The 25,947-nt window shown below is 40.9% G+C and overlaps 2 protein-coding genes and 1 long non-coding RNA gene across 3 annotated transcripts; 2 read left to right on the plus strand and 1 right to left on the minus strand.

Moving 5' to 3' along the window:
* Positions 1–1,038: 1,038 nt before the first annotated feature.
* LOC115146090 (26S proteasome regulatory subunit 10B) lies at positions 1,039–10,927 on the plus strand. The gene is made up of 13 exons (XM_029687889.2): positions 1,039–1,169; positions 1,529–1,608; positions 1,696–1,735; positions 1,902–1,954; positions 2,072–2,139; positions 2,381–2,495; positions 3,364–3,451; positions 3,571–3,756; positions 3,858–3,919; positions 5,585–5,705; positions 5,904–5,984; positions 6,095–6,166; positions 9,808–10,927. The coding sequence occupies exons 1-13, from the start codon at positions 1,085–1,087 to the stop codon at positions 9,924–9,926; spliced, it is 1,170 nt and encodes a 389-aa protein (XP_029543749.1). The 5' UTR covers positions 1,039–1,084; the 3' UTR covers positions 9,927–10,927.
* LOC135561893 (uncharacterized) lies at positions 10,088–15,988 on the minus strand. The gene is made up of 2 exons (XR_010459747.1): positions 15,775–15,988; positions 10,088–11,801 (listed from the first exon to the last, which is right to left on the minus strand). It is a non-coding gene; the product is annotated as an uncharacterized LOC135561893 (long non-coding RNA).
* LOC115146092 (protein LBH-like) lies at positions 14,893–24,520 on the plus strand. Its single transcript, XM_029687893.2, is given in 4 exon segments — positions 14,893–15,170; positions 20,200–20,249; positions 20,252–20,304; positions 22,732–24,520. Coding segments are annotated over 4 exon segments (336 nt in total). The 5' UTR covers positions 14,893–15,141; the 3' UTR covers positions 22,936–24,520.
* Positions 24,521–25,947: the final 1,427 nt, after the last annotated feature.

The following is a 25,947-nucleotide window of genomic DNA, read 5'->3' on the forward strand; positions in this document are numbered from 1 at the left end:
TTCACCTCACAAACTCAAAGGTGGGTATAGAAGAAATGACCAGCAGCTGGAAACAACGACCAAGAAGAAAAGAAGAAGAAAAAGAACAGCACACGGAATGTCCAGAGCTCCGTGGAAGGAATTTAAGCCTTTTTGGAAAGGTTGCCAAGAAGATGACGGGTGCTTGGCGAAGGCCGTCCGTTTACACATTGTGCGGACGGCCTCCCGCCTCGCCCGCCCAGATGTGCGGTTGTTTATGTGGAGCAGCGATCCTGACAGCTGTCCTGAGAATGCTCCCAGCAAACAGTGGAGGGCGCCGCCGTGGCCACCACTCCCCTGGGAGAAACCAACCACTCTGGTTTTATCCTATTGTTTGCGGTTAACTACAGGTTCAAGCTTAGTTAGAAGTATTAGAATTTTAGAAGTAAAACAAAACAAACCAATTATCCCTTTGACGATTGTTTTGGGCGGTTGATAGGCCTAGTTCACTCCAAAACCAAGGTGTCTTACCAAGTTCTCCAAACTAAAGTTTAAACCCTGACTGTCACAATCCTTTAGTAACCCCCTGTAATCAAATAACTTATCTGTTCAACTCCATCACCCCACTGACTGACCATCCCTGCCCTCTGTGACTCAAGCCCAGATTGATGTAGGACCACTGAGACTATGCCCATTGTGTTCAAATGAATCCTCTATGGCATGGTACATTTCTTTTGTAACTTTAAATACTAGGAAACTCGAAAACATCGGACAAACTAAACGGTTATAGTAGTTATACACGTTCCGCGTTCAAACCAATTAGCAAATCGGACATGACCGGAGTTCCTGAGTTCCGACTAGCACTTGAACGCGAAATTAGTCATTGGGGTAAACGGTAAATTGAATGCATTTCTAAAAGCTCCACAAAATACAACTACTATGTTGTTTTGAATTAATGTCGTCACATGTTCTCAATGTAAAGTTAAATCAATGCACAATTAAATCAATTTAAAATGAATTACGACGTTCCTCTGACAACATACTGTAAACATGGCAAAACATTTCCTCTGATGTCACAACTTTCAATCCCACAATTCAGTGGCAGAGCCGGTTTTTTCAAGGCATCATGGCGGATCCCAGAGACAGGGGACTTCAAGATTACAGAAAGAAATTGCTCGAGCACAAAGAAATTGATGGACGCTTGAAAGAATGTATGTATCGTTTCTGTCAATAGCCAGGCTTTAGCAGCCACAACTGTCCATGTAGCTTTGTCATCATAATGTAATCCTCTCCAGTTACCTAGCTAGCTAGACCAACATAGCTATTGTAGCCTTGAAAATGAGTTCAACACCAGGTTATTTAAACTAAACGATCTAGTGTGTAACTGTTCATGTACCTTTTTATTTATGCACAATGTTTAGGACGCACCCGAACGAGCAAGCTAGTTTTATAACATTAGTTAGCTAGCTAACTAGCTAGTGTTCGACCAGATGATGATGATGACAGCATATGTGATGGTACACACGTAGTCAGCGTCAATCATTGTATTTGTTTTTGTTTGTCTTTCCAGTGCGTGAACAACTGAGAGAACAGACAAAACAGTATGAAAAATCAGAAAATGATCTGAAAGCTCTACAAAGTGTTGGACAGGTGACTGCAAGTTGAATCCCAAGTCATCAGAAGCCTTGATATAAGTTTTTGTTTGATTTACAACGGTCTTTCTTGACTCCTCTCTAGATTGTTGGTGAGGTCCTGAAGCAGCTTACAGAGGAAAAATGTAAGTCCTAAATTAGAATGAAAATCCCTTGGCTGCATATGATGTTGTTTTGTTGACTCTACCGCTAGGCCTACATGGATGAACACGTTTAAATGTTCCTACTTAGCTTGCATTGATTATATTGTGTGTAACGTGGGGTTTTCTTCTATCCTTTCGTGTTATTCAGTCATTGTCAAAGCAACCAATGGCCCACGGTATGTGGTTGGATGCAGACGGCAAGTAGGTGAAAACCCATAGCCACAACAAAATATTTACAAATAACATTGCAACTTGTATTTCACTTCCCATTTCATATTGATTATGCTTGAGGTGCCAACCTTCTATTTTGTCACCCAGCTGGACAAGGCTATGCTCAAACCTGGTACTAGAGTTGCATTGGATATGACCACTCTGACTATCATGAGGTGAGTTGATATACTCTCCCAAGTCTATAATGCCTCTTATTATTTCATATGTTTACCAAGCAAAACACCATTGTATTGTGTTAGCCTGCATCCGACTTTCTGCAACAGTCTCCCTATTGAAAGCGTTTTAAGAAAAACAAATTATATATATTCTGCTTATAAGACATCTCTATGACCTATATAATCAGTAAGAACAAAGGCACACTGTGATGACATATTGGTGTGCTGTTCCCCCATGCAGGTACCTTCCCAGAGAGGTGGACCCCCTTGTGTACAATATGTCTCATGAAGACCCTGGCAGCGTCTCCTACTCTGAGATCGGAGGCTTGGCTGAGCAGATCAGAGAGCTCAGAGAGGTCAGTGAGGCACAGACACACACTTTATCTATACAGGACAGAGTTAACTTTTTCTGGGGGCTTTTTCTTATTTGGGAAAAGTCCGCCCTTTCTCCTCCGTGACCCGGAAACCGATAAGTGGTCGAGGAGAGTGTCAATTCGTTAGTAGGAAAATGGTCCTCACCTCCTTGATAGACTCCTTTTGGCGAGGAAGCACACGTTTATCCTACCTGAGTCCTTCGAGGAAGAGTTTTGAAATCTGATACACTGCCTTTTTAATCAGCTATTGTTTTCTCGAAAGAAAAAAGCATGCAAACATTTAAAAATGATATGCCTACTTATCCTTTTATCTATAAAATGTTTTGTACAACTAGCTAAATGTTTTTTATTTGTTACTTTATACATTTATTTTGGGATTCCACCCTGTAAACTTAATTTGCCTGATGATGTACAATTGGATAAGGAGTCTCACTTTATACAAGTGTATTTTTGTCCACATTCCCACTACTTGCCACCTCTCATTTTAAATGGAGGCCAGAGAGAAGGGAGGATGCAGGAGTTGAGCAAATCAAATTGAGAGTGCGGAAGATATTTATGGTCCAATTGTGAGAGGGATGGATGTTGATGCATTTCGCTACACCCACAATAACATAACATATTTATTTATTTTTATTTTACTAGGCAAGTCAGTTAAGAACAAATTCTTATTTTCAATGACGGCCTAGGAATAGTGGGTTAACTGCCTGTTCAGGGGCAGAACGACAGATTTGTACCTTGTCAGCTCGGGGATTCGAACTTGCAACCTTTCGGTTACTAGTCCAACCACTAGGCTACCCTATGCTAAACATGTTTGTGACAAATAACATTTGATTTGAAAATGTTGTTTCAGGTGATTGAGCTGCCTCTGACCAACCCTGAGCTCTTCCTGAGGGTGGGTATCATCCCCCCTAAAGGCTGCCTGCTCTACGGACCCCCAGGTGAGGAGATCAACAGGCCTGGTTCTCTGATAGCACTACATGCTAGCCTGAGGGCTGCTTTCCAGAAGCCAGTATTATGTGCCTTATAATTTACTGTATTTTCTTTTCATGCTTTTCAGGAACTGGAAAAACACTTTTGGCCAGAGCAGTTGCTAGCCAGCTTGACTGCAATTTTCTAAAGGTGGTGTCCAGCTCCATAGTGGACAAGTACATTGGTGAGAGCGCTAGGCTGATCCGAGAAATGTTCAACTACGCCAGAGACCATCAGCCCTGCATCATCTTCATGGATGAGATCGATGCCATAGGTACATGAACTAGAGCTACAGACTATAGAAATCAACAAACTAACTGAACAATAGAGTTCCAGACACACACACACACACACGAGTCTTTGTCTGTTTAACAGGTGGTCGTCGTTTCTCTGAGGGGACGTCTGCAGACAGAGAAATCCAGAGGACACTGATGGAGGTGAGTCTCTCAACAGAGAACAACTATAAGCTTAACTGCACACAAAGTACTACCAAAGATGGTTTAGTATGAAGATACACTACCATTCAAAAGTTTGGCATCACTTAGAAATGTCCTTGTTTTTGAAAGAAAAGCAAAAAAAATTGATCAGAAATACAGTGTAGACATTGTTAATGTTGTTGTAAAAGACGATTGTAGCTGGAAATGGCTGATAAAACAACAACAACAAAAAACGTTTTATTTTTATGGAATATCTACATAGGCCCTGGAAGGCCAGTATGTATGCAGGAGTCGGCTCTTCACTGTTGACGTTGAGACTGGTGTTTTGCAGGTACTATATGGTTCTCAAACTAGACACTAATGTACTTGTCCTCTTGCTCAGTTGTGCACCGGGGCCTCCCACTCCTCTTTATATTCTGGTTAGAGCCAGTTTGCGCTGTACTGTGAGGTGAGTAGTACAGAGCGTTGTACGAGATCTTCAGTTTCTTGGCAATTTCTCGCATGCAATAGCCTTAATTTCTCAGAACAAGAATAGACTGACGAGTTTCAGAAGAAAGTTCTTTGTTTCTAGCCATTTGAGCCTGTAATCGAACCCACAAATGCTGATGCTCCAGATGCTCATTTAGTCTAAAGGAGGCCAGTTTTATTGCTTCTTTAATCAGACCAACAGTTTTCAGCTGTGCTAACTTAATTGCAAAAGGGTTTTCTAATGATCAATTAGCCTTTTAAAATGATGAACTTGAATTAGCCAACACAACGTGCCATTGGAACACAGGAGTGATGGTTGCTGATAATGGGCCTCTGTACGTCTATGTAGATATTCCATAAAAAATCAACCGTCTCTAGCTACAATGGTCATTTACAACATTACCGTTGTCTACACTGTATTTCTGATCAATTTGATGTTATTTAATGGACAAAAAAATGTGCTTTTCTTTCAGAAACGAGGACATTTCTAAGTGACCCCAAACTTTTGAACGGTAGTGTATGTAGAAACTGCTTCCCTGATAGAAATCCCAGATCACGCTTGTAGGCAATGTCATGGCAACGTTGGCTAGCTAAGCTCATGCGCAGAAACACATAATCGGATCTAACGGTCGCCTCTCACCGAACTGCGCATGTGGAGGCCGTCAAATCAAAGGCACTCCTTCGATGTAAAGTTGTTTTTGACTAAAATGAAAACGTGTCAGTTTGTCACTTTCACAAGGTTGGAGTGAAAACATATTCAGCTACATAGAGTAACTTTCATGAAAAAAAAACATGTTTTTCATCAAAGACCAGGTGTCTTAGTTATAGTGAATTCTAGTTTTCATTTTCACAGTTTGTTGCAAAGGTAATATTTTAGTAGTAGTAAATCTAGTATTTTTGCTCCTAGCGGTTCAAGTATATCATTGAAATTGTGGTGTAGAGGCACCTTGAGAAGGTACTATAGGTTGTGCCTTTTTAGATTGAGAATTTATTTTAGAACTAAGGAAGACATTTTCTCTTCTCTCATTGACTTCTGCTTTGCAATTGTTCCCGGAAGTGTTGGGCTTCTGGGTTAGAAACTCTGTGGTACTACTCATATTATTGAGCCTCAAAGTGTTAAAGGCTAAACCTGTAAACACTTGGTTTTATCAGCCAATTACGACTGAAGATGCCAACTTTTTCGTCTGTCCTGTCTAGCTGCTGAACCAAATGGATGGCTTTGACACCCTGCACAGAGTGAAGATGATCATGGCCACCAACCGTCCAGACACGCTGGACCCTGCCCTTCTAAGGCCAGGGAGACTGGACCGCAAGATCCGTATGTTTCCTCTCGAGACTTTTAACTATCCTGGTTTGAGAAGCATAGATAATCATGTTGCAAAAATATTTGGTCCTGGTTCCATTTCAGCACCTAGTCACTTCCCCAAAGGGCCAGGGAAAGTGGCTGAATAATAACTAGGACTTGGTAAATGACAAGGAACTGCAGAAATCTTAACTTCTGGCTTTGTCTTTACAGACATCGAACTGCCCAATGAGCAGGCTCGGATGGACATTCTGAAGATACACTCTGGACCAATCACTAAGCATGGAGAGATGGGTGAATTTAGGGACTGGATAGTGTGCTGTGGATGTGACATATTTTTGTGATGAAATGAAGTTGCATGTTGTGAATTTCATGGTGGGCTGTAAACTTGAATTTCTTCACAGATTACGAGGCCATTGTGAAGTTGTCTGATGGATTTAATGGAGCTGATTTAAGGAACGTGTGCACTGAAGCAGGTTAGTAACCTATCCAATACACTCTATAACTGTATATTCTACATGTTAAAAACAAGCCATTCACTCAGTCTGTTCCTATATTAGGGTTTGCACAAGGTGCTTAAAGTACTTGAATTTGGCACTCTGAAATTCAAGTACTAGAATACCTTGAAAATCTGTCATTTTCTCAAGTTGTTCCTTGAAGAGTACTTGAATTAAAATGAGGAGAACAGGGAACTTTCAAATATGTTCATATGAAAAATATTAGAAAAATGTATTGGTCTTCCGAATTAATTTCCAGGCAGACAACCAAGTTTTATTTCCTCACGTGTTTCGCGCTCTGGATGCCAGGCAAGCTTGCTCATTCCACCTACACTGCCACTCAGCCAAGCAGGTACAGAACTGACTTATTCGGCGCTGCCAAATGTCACATCGATAGCCAGGCAAATATAGATTCAAACTTGCCTGCAGGATATTTTTGTTTCTGAATGGGTTTTGCCAGACCTAACCAGGGATGTGGTGGAGGGTGAACGCCGTTTATACCTTCTTTATTTGGGAAATAGCGTTTACTCACGTTTTTGTTAATTATCATTTACACACTTATTGCGCGTTGATCACCGCTCTGAAGGCTTCTTGATCTGAGTTCTACATCTACATTTAAGTCATTTAGCAGACGCTCTTATCCAGAGCGACTTACAAATTGGTGCATTCACCTTATGATCGTGCCTACCTCTGCGAACGAGGGGAATCATAAATTATTCATGTATGCTTGTTATGTTCGTCTACTCCCCCGGATTTGCCTTGTTAGCAGCGCATTCATTCACCACTCTGTCCAGCGGGAAACTCCGCCCACGACATAGGCCGATTGGTGAAACAAACTACCTCAGCCCAGACCTACAGTGGAAAGTAGCAGAGAGATGTCACTGACAGTGAGACTTATTTTAACAACCCTTGACTTCAACAGACATTCCCCAAACAAACCAACCCCTGACTCTCAGCAAATGAGTGTACAACTGGTAAATTGTCACTGATATTTCAGTCCGATGTCTAGCTAGGTAGCTCAAGGGCTCCGGCTATTAGCCAGGCAGCTAACTATAACTACCTGGCTGGAAGGATGAAGTTAGAAGCTAATGTTGGACGGAGCCTGACCGCAGCATGAGCAGTTGACTGAAATAAGTTATCATAACAAAATTCCTTTTCTTTATTGAGAGTAGTGAGACAGACAGTGTGGTGTGTCAGGCTGTAATGAAGGAGGTAAAGGAGATGCACAGAGAGAGGAAGCATTGACGCGAGCAGGGAGAGAGGTTACGCCTTGATCACACCGACAGCGTGAATGCATTTTGGTACACCAGAAGTACTGTACATTAATTTCCAATGGAACGCTGCGTTTGACTTGCAGCATTGCGTTGCAGAGGCAGTTGCAGTGCGTCCTGTTTGGTGCATACCTTGGATTTATCGAAGTTATGCATAAACGGCTTGACAGAAATGGTAGCAGAAGGTGAATGTTGAACTTCTGTTGCACACACATCCAGATGATGCTGCGTACCAATTGTGCAATTCGCTGTAGGTGTGATTGAGGTGTTAGTAGTACAGTGGTTCCCAAACTAGGGGGTCCGTGACCCATGTGTGGTCCGGGACCCATGTGGGGTCCACTAAAATGTAAATAGGGTCCTGAGAGTCTTTAATCTTAACAAACACATTCTTAACTTCTTTATCTTCAAATGCGTATAGAATACAACATTTTAGAGTCAACTAAGGCTCTTTTTCACTGTCAGAATTCATTTTCATGTCTGTGTTGGGACAGCCTATGGAACCTAACATTTTGTGAATTATAAAGACAATTTTAAATATAAAGACAATATATTATGTACACTGAACAAAAATATAAATGCAACAATTTCAAAGATTTTACTGAGTTACAGTTCATATGAGGAAATCAGTCAACATCATCAGTCCTGACTTACCACTCGTGTATGTAGTAGTGAAACACGTACTATTGAGTAGAACTTAAGGTAGGAATGAATAGTAAGTTAGATATTTATTTATTTTTTCATGAGGTTCTGGCGATATACTGCCATCTGTTGGCTACTAGAAACAATTTCATAATATGACCTATTACAAATATATACAGTTGAAGTCGTTCACATACATATTAGCCAAATACATTTATACTCAGTTTTTCCACAATTCCTGACATTTAATCCATGTAAAAAGTCCCTGTCTTAGGTCAGTTCGGATCACCACTTTATTTTAAGAATGTGAAATGTCAGAATAATAGTAGAAAGAAGGATTTATTTCAGCTTTTATTTCTTCCCACATTCCCAGTGGGTCAGAAGTTTACATACACTCAATTAGTATTTGGTAGCATTGTCTTTAAATTGTTTAACTTGGGTCAAACGTTTCGGGTAGCCTTCCACAAGCTTCCCACAATAAGTTGGGTGAATTTTGGCCCATTCCTCCTGACAGAGCTGGTGTAACTTGAGTCAGGTTTCTAGGCCTCCTCGCTCGCACACGCTTTTTCAGTACTGCCCACAGATTTTCTATGGGTGTGAGGTCAGGGCTTTGTGATGGCCACTCTAATACCTTGACTTTGTTGTCCTTAAGCCATTTTGTCACAACTTTGGAAGTATGCTTGGGGTCATTGTCCATTTGGAAGACCCATTTACGACCAAGCTTTAACTTCCTAACTGATGTCTTGAGATGTTGCTCTCAATATATCCACATAATTTTCTTTCCCCATGATGCCATCTATTTTGTGAAGTGCACCAGTCCCTGCTGCAGCAAAGCACCCCCACAACATGATGCTGCCACCCCCGTGCTTCACAGTTGGGAGGGTGTTCTTAGGCTTGCAAGCCTCCCCCTTTTTCCTCCAAACAACATGGTCATTATGGCCAAACAGTTCTATTTTTGTTTCATCCGACCAGAGGACATTTCTCCAAAAGTACAATCTTTGTCTCCATGTGCAGTTGCAAACCGTAGTCTGGCTTTTTTATGGCGGGTTTGAAGCAGTGGCTTCTTCTTTGCTGAGCGGCCTTTCAGGTTATGTCGATATAGGACTCGTTTTACTGTGGATGTAGATACTTTTGTAACTGTTTCTTCCAGCACAGATGTACAGATGAAGGTTGTACCTTCAGGCGTTTGGAATGAAGGATGACTTGTGGAGGTCTACAATTTCTTTTCCTGAGGTCTTGGCTGATTTCTTTTGATTTTCCCATGATGTCAAGCAAAGAGGCAGCCAGTTTGAAGGTAGGCCTTGAAATACAGGTACAGCTCCAATTGACTCAAATGATAGCCTATCAGAAGCTTCTAAAGCCATGACATCATTTTCTGGAATTTTTTCCAAGCTGTTTAAAGGCACAGTCAACTTAGTGTATGTAAACTTCTGACCCACTGGAATTGTGATACAGTGAAGTAATCTGTCTGTAAACAACTGTTGTAAAAATTACTTGTGTCATGCACAAAGTAGATGTCCTTACCGACTTGCCATAACTAGTTTGTTAACAAGAAATTTGTGGAGTGGTTGAAATGCGAGTTTTAATGACTCCAACCTAAGTGTATGTAAACTTCCGACTTCAACTTTATTAGTGCTCCAAGAAGTACTTGAAAGTCCTTGAGTTTGACTTGCCACAGTCTGTATGAACCCTGCTATGTGTGTTTCCCAGGTATGTTTGCAATCCGTGCTGACCATGAGTATGTGACCCAGGAAGATTTCATGAAGGCCGTTCGTAAGGTTGCAGATTCTAAGAAACTGGAATCCAAGCTGGACTACAAGCCTTTATGATAGTACCACCAACCAACCTATCAGGAAATATATGGTCATTTGAGTCTGGAAAGAGTAAAGGAACAGATGACAAAAGCAAACATATTTGTGGTTTTACTGTATTCCAAATGTATATTTCAAAGACATCATTTTAAATGTGTAGCTAATACAGACTTGTGTGGTGAAAAATATGGTTTGGTTTTTATTTTTGTAGTTTGCATAAGAATACATATTTAAATAAGCTGTCAACCATCTTATATCCAATCATATGATTATCTTAATGCTCATTCAGAGGTTACTGAGCAATACACCAGTCAGTGTAAAATATCCTTATGGATTTTTGGAATTCAGAGTCAAAACCACAGATGTCATGTACTTTTCATTTTTGCATTTGGCAGTTTCACTAGTCTGATTCAAGAAATGGTTGAGATTTATGGCTGACGTTGTGCCATATTAAAAGTTATCGTCATAACTCCACTAAATGGTGGAGAAGACCAAATGCAAATTACTGACTTAAAGGGGCAAATTGCAGTTGCCACAAACATTTTTAGACTTAGACATTAATAATATGAACCCATTGATTCTTGAAGAATAGAACTTATAAATGCCTCATGGGCTTAGTTCAACTGTCGTACCCCATCAGAACCCAAAATATAAGCTTGTTTTACTCATGTTTGTAAACAAAGTAAATGTAAACAAACATTATATAGCCTAATTTTGATATCATGGAAGGTCAGTCCTTGCATCCATAGCTTTGTCTTTGAATTTGAGCAGTTACATTTCTGCAGCCCCATCCCTCAGCTTTTTTACAGAAATAGCTACGAGACATGCTTTGTTATTGTTTCAATTGCTGATTGCTGCTTTAAAATGAATCTTATGACTACAGGTTAACGTGCCTTGTCGTTGACTGTAAATGTCTTCACTGGCAAGCACAAAAATGTTCCTTCTGTCTTTGATCTTGAATTTCAGAAAAGATTCCCCTCTAAAACTACTGCTGCAATAAAAATGGCACCCAATCAATATATATGCTGTCCTATTTCTTGATCCCAAGAAGGTGCCGCATGATGGAAAAATAATAGCTCCAACATGCTTTCAATCAACTTCTTTTAGGTTATGGAAAACGTAATCTAATGTGGGAACGCCATAAAGAGCTGTTTTGCACCCGGTGAGGCAGCCATAGTGTTTGGTCGCAGCTTGTGTGTTTACTGTTCAAATTACTTTTGGATGTATGTAAATTGTCTTCTGTCTCTAAATGTTGTTTATCACTAGCTGCACCATATCACCAAGTAACATTCTGAGTATGAGTAAAAGTATGGTGCCTTCAGATAGTATTCATACCCCTTCACTTATTCCACATTTTGTGTTACAGCCTGAATTCAAAATGGATTAAATGTTTTTTTCCCCCACCAATCTACATGCAATACCCCATAATGACAAAGTGAAAACATGTTTTTGGAAATGTTTGGTAAATTATTGAAAATAAAATGCATAAGTATCTCATTTAAATAACTATCCACACCCCTGAGTAAATACTTTGTAGAAGCACCTTTTGCATTGATTACAGCTGTGAGTCTCTAAGAGCTTTGCACACCTGGATTGTGCAACATTTGCCCTTTTTATTATTTTCAAAATTCTTCAAGCTCTGTCAAATTGGTTGTTGATCATTGCTAGACAACCATTTTCAGGTCTTGCCATAGAGTTTCATGTAGATTTAAGTCAAAACTGTAACTCGGCCACTCAGGAACATTCACTGTCTTCTTGGGAAGCAACTCCAGTGTAGATTTGGCCTTGTGTTTTAGGTTATTGTCCTGCTGAAAGGTGAATTAATCTCCAAGTGTCCGTTGGAAAGCGCTGAAACAGGTTTTCTACGATTTTCCTTGTGCTTGGTTTTTTATCCTGAAAAACATAACAGTCCTTAACGATTACAAGCATACCCATAACATGATGCAGCCACCACTATGCTTGAAAATATGGAGAATGGTATTCAGTAATGTGTTCCTTTAGTGCCCCCTTGTTGCCACAAGGTGATGCTAGAATACTAGTTTGAAGCCAGGTCATTTGTATTCTGTTCAGCAGAGGACAGTGAAGTTGTAATAAAATCCTTTATAGACCTCGTCTGCCAAATGGTTGCTGTGTCCCAGAGCTTGAGACAGCATCCTGTATATGACACTAGGAAGCTCCAGCTTTAATCTTTTATATAGCCTTGTAAATATTGTATAGGGCTACTTTAGATGTGACCTTTACATTTTCAGTATGGTTGTGGATTATTGATCTTAACCAGTCACATTTGTATCTCAATGTATTCAGAAAAAGAACTTATAGCTTATAGCTTACTCTGGAATCATCATCCCCTCCTATTATGCAAATATAATTGCAATATTTGAAAATCAAATGTACTGTATATTTCTTTGGACATGTTAGTGAATTGACACTGGATATTCTGACCTGCGTTTCATAATATAAATCATTACGTAAAGGATAAATAAGCAGAGACTGATGTGACTTTTTTGTTTATTCGGGTTTAATTTTGGAGCTAGTGGCCCGCTCCCAAATTTTCTGAGCAAAAAATAAGAAAAAAACTAGCAAATCAGCTCCAAGTGATTTTAATTGTGGAAATCTTTTGCAAAGTATTCCCATTCATAATAGAGCGATATACGTGACCGTATACAAATGTAAGCAAGGTTTGAAATGATGTTCCAATCAAATATATCTGAGCTTCTTGCGGTCAATTTGCAGTCTACAAATGATTTGTAATTAAGTTCCGACCCCCTAACCATCCGCTCAATAAAAAATATTAGATCCAAGTCATATCAACATAGCGACTAGCAATAGCTATGTTTCCATTAACTTGTCCAGTGATTTTATTGCTGTTAACATTTTGAAAGTTTGCATAGAAAATAGATGTGACAATTGTCTGCTATGGTGTCTTTCCATTTAACTATCTTGTGTCGATAAAAACAGATGGAAGTAATGACTTCACACCTGCAAAACCCAGCATGGATGGAATGCAATCGTGGATTGGCCATCTGCCAATTCTGGCAAATGCCAGATGGGCTGGACAAATATTATTATTATTTTTTGTGATGAGCGAGCCACCCTCCTCTCCCCCATGTGTTTGAGAGAAAGAATTGTTCTGATAGTATAACGTTTCAAAATGCAATTGTGGGAAAAACACTGCTTTGGAAGCTTCGTCCCCTTGTCCTTGTCAAAGAGAGGAGGGTCTCAGCCTTCTGTAGTTATATGTATTTCCCAACTCTCAATATTCAGCTGAATAGCAACTATTTTACAGCCAAGATATTTGATATGGCTATGAGATATGGAGTGGTGTGTGTGAAATGTGTACCGGCCATTGTGAGAGCATATGCCTTTTGGTCTCGTGTAGTAGGCTGTTATTTTAGGACATTACATTTACTGTTGTATGAATGCATGAGTTAGCATTAACATTAGAGTTAGCAATCTAGGCATTCCTATCTTCAATCAGGCATTCCTGCTTGGACGTGTTAGATCCAAGCAGGAAGTCTTTATTATTTATTATAGTAATCTTTATTATACTTCTTAGTAAAGAATGAATTACTTTATAAGATGAAGACTTATGATTTGGGTCTGACTAAATCACGGGCTGTTGCCACCAACTGAACAAAGTAGTGGCACCCTGAAATACACTCTTTAGGGAAATAAAGGGTTCTTCTTCCCCATATGAGATCCCTTTTTGGTTCCAGGTAAAACCATTTTTAGTTTCAGGTAGAACCCGTTTGTCTGTGGAAAGGGTTCTACCTGGAACCAAAAAGGGTTCTCTTATGGGGACACCTGAAGAACAATTTTAGGTTCTAGATAGCACCTCTTTTTCTAAGAGTGTAGTAATTAACACTTAGGGTAGGTGTTGATTCAGGGGGAACACATATGGCAGGGACTAATTTGCAATATAGCCAAGGTCGTTATCTTGGCTTTTATTAGGTATTAGGCTTAAAAGCTTTTTGGGCGACCCAACCAAATAAAGACTCTTTCTATGCTTCTTGTTCTTATGTTTAGTTTTTGAGTATTTTACTTTATTTTGTACACCAGCTTCAAACAGCTGAAAATACAATAATGTTGTTTTTGGAAAATATATTTCACAGCAGTTTAAATGGTAGAATGATTCCCTACACTGTACTTGCTTGTTTTGTCACAAACTAAAATTAGGTGAACTATTATCTATTTTAGCAACCAGGAAATGGCAGAGGGATTTTTGCAGTGCAGTTTTAAGCAGACAGACAGAGAACAAGAAGAAGCATAGAGTGACAGCAACAAAAAAAGATGCTGAAACAGACAGCACAACAGGGAGGAAAACAAAATGGCTAGAGCAGAGGCGCACAGTGATGTGGGCTGGTGTGGATAAAATGCCAGGGCAAAATTCGTGTCCCAGTCCGCCCCTGAATGCATTAATTGACTAATATTTGCCCCATATCCTAATAATTCTCATGTGCCAACATATCACCACATGTTGAAACTTGAACTCATGTAGATCTGAAATAATTGGATGGTGAAATTTGCCAACCAACCAGAAATGCAAGGCGAAGCAATTCAGGCGTTCTTAAAAGTCACGACAAGCCTTGTCCTGCAAAGAAACGTGTTTATAGTTGAAAAAATGATTTGGCAAGCAGTGTAGAGTGGAGCTTTATAGTTACGTGCTTTATTCAATTTGTCTCAATAAGGAAAGTTCGACAAAATAATCCACCCTTGTCGAACGATAAAAATGTTGTCGACCTTTAGAAAATGATTCCTATATCCGACGTTTCCATTACACATGTCGCAATGATTTTTTTTTTTGCGACATTGCTTTTGTTGAATTAACCTGGATCAATGGAAACCTGCGTGATGCAGTATCTTTTCTATTTCCAATCAAATTGTTCATCCTTTGCTATCGTCAGCGCGGGTACGAGGCACCTGTCATTTGATTGGTCCGTAGTGATGCTGCTTCCATTTAATAATTTGGACCCCATGTGAAAGAGGTGTGTCTTCAGTGACAGTACACGGCTCTTACATAAAAGTAATTTCAACTAGTCAGGATATCAGATGGGCAAAAATAGTTGAGGGTTGTTTGTTTCACTAAGGTCACGGCTCCGCTTCGATTTCTACTTTTCTCTAAAAAAACGCTTGCGTTTAATCTTCTTGTGACAGGCGTTCCGTTGTGGGGGAAATACACCATCAATATCAGATTAATTCCTTGATCATCAGAATCAACTGCAGGTGTGAATTCATGTCTGTATTTTCTCCCCAAATATACTGGTAAGTATTATTTTTGTAATGAATTTGTTTTTTTTTTTACACCTGCGATGTAATGACTTCTATGTTGCTGAAACACTTTTTTAATGTTTTTTTAAACAGAATTTCATTGTTGTATGTGATTTTTTTTTAGCATTGTTTTTATATTTGCTAATGGGTATAATCAAGAGAACTACGATTTTCCTTTTTTTAATGTAAATCGTCAAAAGAAGCTAGGCTATTTACTCCTTCACACAATCACACATGCACCCTTGAATGTGTCAAAGTGCAGTTAGTGGATTATTTAGATCTTTTTCAGAATCCCAAACAAAGCACTGCTCTGTTTTTCACATGGTGTCAGGTGGCCCACCAAGACTGTCTATCCAGGTGTGTCTGAGGATCACCTTTTTCCTTTCACAAGGGGACATGGATGGGCAACCCAATGTTTTCACGTTGCTATGGGAGCATTGAGATACAATAGCTTTTAGTCAGACTACATACAATTGCAGAAGTAAGAACATAACATGAGTTTAGCTTTGTTTCTCGGCAAGCAAAGCTACAACAATATGAGTGTTAAACCATATGTTACTTTCACATCATTTGACCTTTAGTGGTTGGGACTACTGACCTTTATTGGCAGGCGATTGTTGTAGGGTGTAATAGAGGGAGATGGAATGACCCTCTTAGCCATTCATGGTCGGTCCATCACCTAGAGGAGGCTCGTGACTCAATCTCTCCATTTTACTGTGTACTCCTACCTCTATATAGGCTAGTAACATTGCATCTAGGTTAAGAAGACTTTGTCCAAAAACTTCAAGCAAGACTTTGTTTTGCTTCTGTTTTTTTTTTTTTTTTTACCTCTGCAAGTCTCGGTTTGCCTGCACCAGGAAGTGAAGACCCGACCCTGTTACTTACTGTAACCACAAAGCTTCTCATCTGCGCTTTCAGTGTGCTTCTCTGTACTTCAGAGAATCTGCTACATGGGGGATCCTTTTGCTTAGATCTCTTCATTATTGTTTCCTCATGCATTGGTACCTAATGTAGCACTTCTCTGTTCCTTTTTCAAAATGTTTAGTTATTGAATTTCAGGTTGATTAAAATCATGAATTATATAACTGCAGTCCAATGGGAGGCATTTGATAGCTTTCCATGTTTTGCCATGAGCAGTTGTTGTGTTACACTTTTTCTTTTTTAAACAAGAACATGTCATTCTCCTATAAATTGATCAGGTCATCATGGACTAAATGCCTCCTAATGTGGGATCTTTTAAGAAAAACATGTGGCATGGCAATATGAAATAAACATAAGCTTCTTCTGCCCAGCCAGTAACACAGTGTTTCCTGTATTCTGAGAATGCTGAGCCACTCTATAAAGCAGCCCATGGACTAAAGCGGTGATCAGGACATGGCCCATTCATTCCAACATGTTTCAGAGAGAGTGACGCAGGCCCCCTCCCACCCCCTACACACCTACAGGTTGTGACTTGGCCACCAGGCAGTCCAGCGATGGCATGGAATGTCAGCAGACGCTTCGTGTTGTCGCCCCTGCACCTCAGATTTATGATGCGTGTAGCATTGGGAGGAGTAGAGCGGAAACCATGTCAATTATGCAACATGTAATATCCCATCCTGTGCACTGAGTCACATTGCTATGGGGATATATGTTTGGTCTCCATCAGCACCTTGGGCGAGCATGGGCCTCTGGTAAAGAGACTGGTAGACAACTTGGCAGGAACTATGTACCCACAGACAGACCTTCACAAGTGTGCCATAATGATTCCCAAAAGCCCATCTAGATTGAAATAACCCCCTCACTTGGCCTATATCTTTTAAATGCAGCAGGTGACCTCAGATCCTTTGTTTTTGATTTGTTTAGCCTGGACACGTGTCAGTCTGAGATGCGTCTCATGCCCATGCCAGACCTCTGACTGGAATGTGTCTAAGGCTGGCATTAGCCCATATAGGACTGGCATTAGCCCATATGAGCATGTGACTATGTACAGTATGTAGGCCTAGATGTTCCTGTGGACAGTGCTAAAGAGGGTCACTGAAGTGCCAAGCACTGAAGTGCCTGATCATGTCACATGCCCATTGAAGATGGGATGACCGGTCTAGCCAAAAGTTCTACTTGGCAATACTACTACAGACTTAAACCTTGTGAAATTACCTGAATGGGCCTGGTCATTCAGAAAGGAGCCATTCCAGGTCAATCCTGGTGAATGATTTAAGATCCTAGGTCAAATCTGGACTGCACGTTTTGAGTACATTTGGAGTGCCGTGACTGATCTTTGGCAGTGGGCGTTTTAGACAGAGGGTTTGAGGTGCCCTTATAGAATAAATGTGTACTTGTATGGGTCCTGCTAGTGTAGAAGTAGGAATGCAAGACATTTGATCTCTTGGCCTCTGAATTAGTTGACACAATGGCTGCAAACTTTGAACTGGAAGTGTTTCCTATCTGCATCCCTGACGTGAGCCTGTGGTAATCCATTATCCTCATCAATTTGGAGCCTCTTGATTATACTTAGCATGGCTGCTTGAGGCAGACATTTCCACAAAAAAGGACACATTTAGATATAATGTATTTGAGTGGTATGTTCTCTCCCCGAGTCGAATTGTTACGTGTGCTCCTCCACTTCCTTGTCATTGTGCCCCTTTATGTTTTAGTAGGCTGACGTTCTGTTATTCTTAGCTGAGCAGGATGTTTGTACGATCCCAGAGCAGAAATATGACTGGCACAAGCAGTGTTTATCTTTCTCCCCTCTCTTCTGCACAGGTCTGTACTGTCACCGCTCTGTCTATGCGTTTCTGGCTTACCCTATGTCACTCTCTCTCCCCTCTCAAGAATGAAATGGGTTCAAGAGCATGTCTTTGCTGACAAAACATTTTTTGACACTCAACCTTGCATAACCTTTGGACTAGTTTTTATTTGTAGATTTCCGGCTATTGTTGTCACCGACTTGATTGACTTGTAAAAGTACAAGATTCCAGAAGCCTATTCTGCCCTTTGGTCTTGGCTTGTGCGTTTCCCCTGTGGCTCCCACCTGCACAAAATCATTTTTGCTTCTCCCAATTTGTATGTGACACATGGTAATGCAAACTTGGGAATGGAAATACTGAAAGATTAACAGCAGTAGCCATTGCTTCGGGGTGTGGCAATGCACATGTTGCCCTGTATATTGATTTTTGGCACGCATTTCTCCTTTTCAATTTGAAGCCATTGAGACTCTTTCTGACAGATTCAGAATAGATGAACACTTTATGGTATATGGGATTTGTTCCTTATCCTAAAGAATGTGTACATCTGCCTCGGTCCTATATTATGGGACCAAAAGGCTGACTTTCTACATGAAAGTGATGTTGGAAAATGTGGATGGCCTAGGGCCTTTATTTGCAATTATTGGATTGACCGAAGATTAAAGATTTTTATCTGGGACTTAATCCCTGTACAATGAAATACTGGTTTTTGAGCTCCACTTGTTTATTGCCAGTCAGAGTATGAGAGAAGTTTTTATTTTGGTGCTTTCTAAACTGACGTGTTCTTTTAATGGAAAGTCTTGATTCCCATTGGAGACTGTCTTAACGTTACTGTGCAGGGATTAATAGGTTCTTGAATGATGTTAAACATGGACGTCTTGGAAAGAAGAACTCAACAAAGCAGTGAAGTAACATGAGAGATTGGCAAACTGAGTCATAGGAAACATCTCTCTTTTTGCCCACAACCTCTTATGGTGAAAACGTTTCATGCTCCGATGACAGAATGTTAACAAATCGAAAGGTGCCACTCTTAATTTCTCTATAAAGGGAGTCGAAGTCCGGGGTTCACAGCTCAGGGTCTTATCTGACATTGTACACAGGATTACTGTCAAAATACCTTTGGGGAAACTTGACAAGTATTGGGAAAATATATATTTTAATTTGAGATAAAGAATTTAGGCTCTTTTTTTAAAGTGCACTTCATAGGTTTACCTAAAATGTTTTACCAGTCATGTCTAGAATATGTCGAAATGGCTAACCACTTAACTTTCCATCGTCTCTAAAATAAACATGTTTTTTTATATATTCAGGGTTAAAAGTAGGTTAATGGCACCCAATGTTCTACTTTTCTGTGGAAACAAATGACTGACTTGTTATTTTTGGACCAAGTATGTGCTTGAGCTGCTCATCTGATGCAGGTGGTCATCTACAGTAAGTCCTGTTTCCTGTCCCAGTTGTAGTTGTCCTATAGTGGGTTGACCACCCTGACCATAGTCCTGTGGATGCTGACCACTGTGCCACCGGGCTTTAAATAGAAAGCGTGAGAAGAACGCTCTGCTCGGTTGATAGCTTGGTTCTCAAACATCCCAAGAATAACTTTTCCTCCCACAAAGTGCCTCAGTTCAGTCATTTCTTACAGTGCTTCAGCATGTACAGTGCACTGAAGTGGATAAACAACATCTTGTTGCTTCAACTAAAATGGAAAGTTCTGTGAACCTTTTGATGTAACAGAGGGTATTGGGTCCGTCCCGTGTTAGGGGTTCCAGTCAAATTGCACTGCACGCCCACAATGCATTCTTGCTATGACTGTCCCCTCACTGCTAGTTAAATCATACCTCATCTTGTATGAAGACATGGCTACTCAATGCAAACCACATCTTGGTGGTGGTGTAGCTTTGTTGTGCACTACATTTATGCTGCATAGTCTGTCAGTGGTCAGACTTAATATAAACCACTGCATGCATGCATACAGACCAAACGAAAGACTGAGCAAGGCTTATGCGTAGCTTTTTCATTGCAAACACAATACCAAAGGGCCATATCTCAAGCACATCAACTACATGAAAGTCATCTCACTAAATGGACTGGATGAATTTGCATATTACTTCCCAAAGTAATAGCTACACGTAAATTATATTACACCAACCTATCAGTTCTTCATTGTGCAGCCTCTTGTACAGCACCATTATTGGGACACATGCACCTGTTCTGTGTAATGCTCCTCGGTGTGAAAGTTTGGGACTAACAGTAGATCCTGAATGGTGGAATAACCCAGTCCTTTCCCCTATGTCTCTCTCCAGCCCAGTGTTTGTGCCAAGTGGAGACGACATGACTGAGGTGATGATCAGTAGCACCCCATGGAGGACATAAGGCTCAGCCCCAGCAAGGACCGGCTCTCCTTCCAGGTAACACGCACGCACAAGTTCAAGTTTCTACTTTGTTGTCCCAGAGGGAAATTGGTTTGCTGCTAGATCATGGTACAAAGGGGGGGGGGGGGCAGAGGGTGTAGTAGTTTTTTAAATTGGTTTATGTCACTGTTCAAATGTCCCCACCACTATTAGTAACCCTCTGAACAAAAGGATGGATTAGGGACAGCCAAGGCTGTATGTTCCATTATAGCTCTTACTGTAAGCAGCTCACCCAGGGGACTATGGGTAAGGAGTGGTTTGTTTTCCCAATCCTAATCATCAGCGTTATTGTTGCAAGTTATGCAAACAAAACCTTTTTTAGGAATTTAGGGGGGCTGTTTAAGGAAAGGGTCTTCGTGTGGTGGAAAAATGTGTATTTGCCTCGTGGTGGGGAGGAGTGCAGCTTTGCACTGAGTTAGAGATGATGGCAAAGACTTTAAAAACATGCAAAGGAAATGAATAGGAGTTTGTAGAATCGCAATGTCACAACCCACAGAGAGGCAACTTTCTGAATAGCAAGCCATCTGGTGGCCTTGACAAGTTTGATTTGTTTCCTCTGCTTCTGTTTACTGCTGGGTCAATGGTTCCTCTGGAAACAAACAATCAGGGCCATATTAAGGCCAACCCACTCCTTTATGATCATCTGTGACCTGTATGTGTCAGAGTTGACTCGGAGGATGCAGACTGATCCTATAGGAAGGTGGGCTGCCTGCCCCTCACCATTTACACACCAGCTGTGTGTCTGTCCTGTGAGGATAAGGAAGGAGGTGGTGAAGGTCTCTTCTCTGCCCATGAGGATGGACAGACAGCTGGGTGATTTAACTGCTTCCTCATCCAAATTCATTGTCTTTAGCCCAATTTGTGAGTCCATCACCTGAATGCCAGCTGTGTTTCTGCAAGGCAACACGGTATTCATCGCTGAAAGAGTGATGTAAGGAATGCAGTTTTCCAGAGCAGAGGAACTGGAGGTTGATTATGTTACGGAGGTGAGAGCTTCTCTGTGGCAGCTTCAATTGTTGTTCGAGTCAGCGCTGGAGTGATTCCTCATCTACAACTACAACCCAAAATAGCTACAACTCAAAATAGCTGTCATTGTGCCTCGCTGGCGACGCATTGCCGTTTCCTGTCGCTGGAAGTAAAACAAGCTGTGACGTGTTTGCCGGTGGTCTTATAGCAAGGTTAATCTCTGCCCAATTCCCCTCGGTGATGACGCATAGACATTAGCAACACAGGGAGAGACTAAACCTCCCTGCGCACACATGCACTAACACACATACTCACCATCTCTCAGACCTGCACGAACACACACGTAGTCACTCAAACACACATGCACTGACTAACACACATGCTCACACTCTCATACCCACACACCATAGGAGGCTGAGGGGAGGACGGCTTACGATAAAGGCTAGAATGGAGTGAATGTGACTGTATGAACCACATTGAAACCACGTGTTTGATGCCGTTCCATGTATTCCGTTCCAGCCATTACTATGAGCCCGTCTAAACATACTGAAACACAGCCGTTTTCAGAACATTTTGTTCCTCCCTTTCTCTCATCATCCCCCTCTCATTGTATTCAGGGAGACTTGGACACAGCTGGACGCTCTCTCCCCCAGCCACTCTCTCCCCCTACCCCTCTTCCTCCCCCTCACACTCTCTCCGTCTATCCTTCTCAGCCTCATCTAATGCTTTCTTTCCACTGTGTTTTTGCCCAGACAGCGACATCGCTTTCCTCTTCCAATGTCTCCCACTGAAATATGCAGATCTAAAAATATTCTTCCACTTTATCCAAACATAAAAAATGCTGTTCTTGGACCAGGAAAGGCTTTATTTTTTTCTTTTCTTGTTGTTGCCATTTCTCTTATCTTGAGAGCAAAAGGAAGGCAGGGAATGCATGTAATCTCTCATGCTCTTCATTTTAGATCCAAAAAAATCAGCAAGTCTGGCATTGCACACCCACAACGCATTTGGGTCTAGGTTTCACTGCTTTTTTTATGATTTTGTCAACCCATTGCTTAGCTTTCAGTATCATCAGGGTATTGGTTGTTATTTTGTCATCCTGTCACAGAGTCAGCATTTAATTGTACTGTGTATCCTGTGCATATATGACAAATTAACTTGACAATATCTATCACCTTGTTTTCATTTGGTTAAGTTATTAGTATGGTCTACTTAAAGTGTGCTTGGTTTTTTGTTTCTTGACGATAAGACTTGCTGTAGGTTTTCAATGCTATGACTTGCTCTTGTATAATCTCTCCATTTGTCAGTCACACGGTGTTGGATAACAAGTTGTAAGCACTTAAAAGCAGCTTTGGCACCATGCTTTCCAAAGCTGTAAAATGTAGCATGATGCCACATGAAAAACTGTGACCAGACCCAAGGACACCCAGGACTTTAAGTGTGTTTTTGTGCTTTCCTCAGATCTTTCCAGACCCCTCAGACTTCGAGCGCTGCTGTAAGCTGAAAGACCGCCTGCCCTCCATCGTAGTGGAGCCCACGGAGGGAGAAGTGGAGAGCGGCGAGCTGCGTTGGCCTCCTGAGGAATTCATTGTCAGTGAAGAAGAGGAGAAGGAGAACCATGGCAAAAGCCAAACTGGACAGCCAACACCGAACAACCAGGACTAGAGGCCAAACGACAAACTCTACTCCCACCTACATCCCACTCGCACTTAACCACTTACTGAGTGACTAGGGGAACACATGTCAGTGATGCTCACTTTCCTTCCCTTGACACCAAAGCATCACTCTAAAGAGACGCAATATGCATGCTTTACTTCATCTACTTTTTGGATTTCACCTCTGTTGCTTAACCACACACACACATACACACACACCAAGCACCCCTGTGTCTCACCCTAAAATGCAGGTCCAGTAAAACGGTGGCAGCTCAGTGCTCCATGGACAGATCTCGTACTGAAGGAGACTACAATGCCCACGCCAAATCTGCTGGCCACATGACTCCAGAGACTCTTATACCCAGAGACTACTGCTTTGGTACGCAAGCGGATTTCTGTTTTTCATACCTTCGATATATGGATTGAAATGTACATGACTACGATTGCCATTGCCGTCTGTGGATCTCATAGTCTGTCTTAGTCTTGTGTGTATGTTGGTGGGGTTTGTGTTGTTCGTTTCGGTGGATTGTGATGACTGACAGGAAGTAGGGGTTACTGTGAACAACACAAAGAGACCGTTAGTCTCCGTTGGGCAAAGGAGTAACTTTTACACTGAGAGGGAACTCTTCCCTACTTCTATAAAAGTTCATGATATGTACAGTATAATATGAACGCTGGTTGTGCACTGAAACACTCATCTGCTTTGTTTTTTCCCTTGTCTTGTCCCCCCTGATGACATTTGATAGGTATTGGAAGGGGGGGGGGAAATTAGTCAATATGAATCTATATATTTTTTTAGATGTAGTGATTTAAAACCAACAATGTCACTAAAATAGACACTCGGTGAAGGACATTTTTGCCCTCTGAGCCAATACCGGAGGTTATTGTTGATTGGTTTATTTTGTTATTGTCACGAAACATTCATGAGACTGAAATTAGTTCTAAGTGATTCTCACCAGAGCGTTGAGTTCACTGATCTCATCTTCACTGATCAGCCATTATGTCACCCTCAACCAGTAAGGTATATCACGATACAGGGACTTGACCAGCTACCTCTTGTACATTTCTGAACAACTCCCAATTTTCCAGTTCATAAACTCTGGACTCTGTTCTCTTACTAACAAGTCCTCCACAGTAGCTTCCTTTTTATCATCTTAAAAACAGTTACTGGTTTCTGTCCTTGTTTTGTTAAAGCCAGTTAGTTGACCCGGACTCATAAATTGCCACCTGGTTTGTATGCAATTTGTTAAACTAATGATGTTTTGAAATCTATTTCTCTATTCTACATCACCAGCTGTTCAGCCTTCTTGGAAAGATGTTAAAGGCATGATGTTTGCTGAAAAAAAGAAGATACCTTAATGTATTGTTCTGATAGTGTATATGAAGTTTTGTGTATGTCTCTCCCTCTGTAAATGGCATTAGGGCTCTGTACAGAACATCTCCTTTTCTCTCTGCTGTCACCCACAGGTACTGTGCTTTGTTTTTGTAAAGCTCAGGGAGGATAGCTGCCATTTTGCTCATTTTTTGTTGTTGTATTTAGATCACTTTACTCTGACGAACAGAGGTTGTAAATAAACATTTGAATTTGCTTCCAACTTTCTGACTGATTCCTTGTGCTATGTCAGAGGTTGCAGAAGCAGATCCAGTGCTATGGAGCAAAATATACTTTCTGGGGAAACCCTATAGTTCCTTGTTTTCAACAAATGCACATTTTTTATTTTGTTAAAGTATTTTTATTCCCCTCACCTGCATTGTTTACAGAATCTGGTGCCCTTTTGTTTTACTTCCTGCACATCACTGCGTCTCTAGCTTCTTGACTCATGTATACAGAATGTATACAGTTGAAGTCAGACGTTTACATTAGCCAAATACATTTCAACTCAGTTTTTCACAATTCCTGACATTTAATCCTAGTGAAAATTCCCTGTTTTAGGTCAGGATCACCACTTTTTATTTTAAGAGTGTGAAATGTTTTTTTTTAAAAGGTGATTTTATTTCAGCTTTCATTTCTTTCATCACATTCCCAGTGGGTCAGAAGTTTACATACACTCAATTAGTATTTGGTAGCTTTGCCTTTAAATTGTTTAACTTGGGTCAAATGTTTTGGGTAGCCTTCCACAAGCTTCCCACAATAAGTTTGGTGAATTTTGCCCAATTCCTCCTAACAGAGCTGGTGTAACTGAGTCAGGTTTGTAGGCCTCCTTGTTCGCACACACTTTTTCAGTTCTGCCCACAAATTGTCTATGGGATGAAGTCATGGCTTTGTGATGGCCACTCCAATATCTTCACTTTGTTGTGCGTAAGCCATTTTACATTAACTTCAGGAGTATGCTTGGGGTCATTGTCCATTTGGAAGACCCATTTGAGACCAAGCTTTAATTTCCTGACTGACGTCTTGAGATGTTGCTTCAATATATCTACATAACTTTCCTCCCTCATGACACCATCTATTTTGTGAAGTGCACCAGTCCCTCCTGCAGCAAAGCACCCCCACAACATGATGCTGCCACCCCCGTGCTTCACGGTTGGGATGGTGTTCTTTGGCTTGCAAGCCTCCCCCTTTTTCCTCCAAACATAACAATGGTCATTATGGCCAAACGGTTCTATTTTTGTTTCATCAGACCAGAGGACATTTATTCAAAAGTATAATCTTTGTCCCCATGTGCAGTTGCAAACCGTAGTCTGGCTTTTATGGCGGGTTTGAAGCAGTGGCTTCTTCCTTGCTGAGCGGCCTTTCAGGTTATGTCGACATAGGACTTGTTTTACTGTGGATAAAGATACTTTTGTACCTGTTTCCTTCAGCATCTTCACAAGGTCCTTTGTTGTTCTGTTCCAAAGTACGTTCACCTCTAAGAGAACGTGTCTCCTTCCTGAGTGGTATGACAGCTGCGTGGTCCCAAGGTGTTTATACTTGGGTACTATTGTTTGTACAGATGAACTTGGTACCTTCAGGCATTTGGAAATTGCTCCCAAGGATGAACAAGACTAGTGGAGGTCTACAATTTTTATTTTCCTGAGGTCT

The sequence above is a fragment of the Oncorhynchus nerka genome, linkage group LG18 (assembly GCF_034236695.1).
Source record: "Oncorhynchus nerka isolate Pitt River linkage group LG18, Oner_Uvic_2.0, whole genome shotgun sequence".
NCBI lineage: Eukaryota > Metazoa > Chordata > Actinopteri > Salmoniformes > Salmonidae > Oncorhynchus > Oncorhynchus nerka.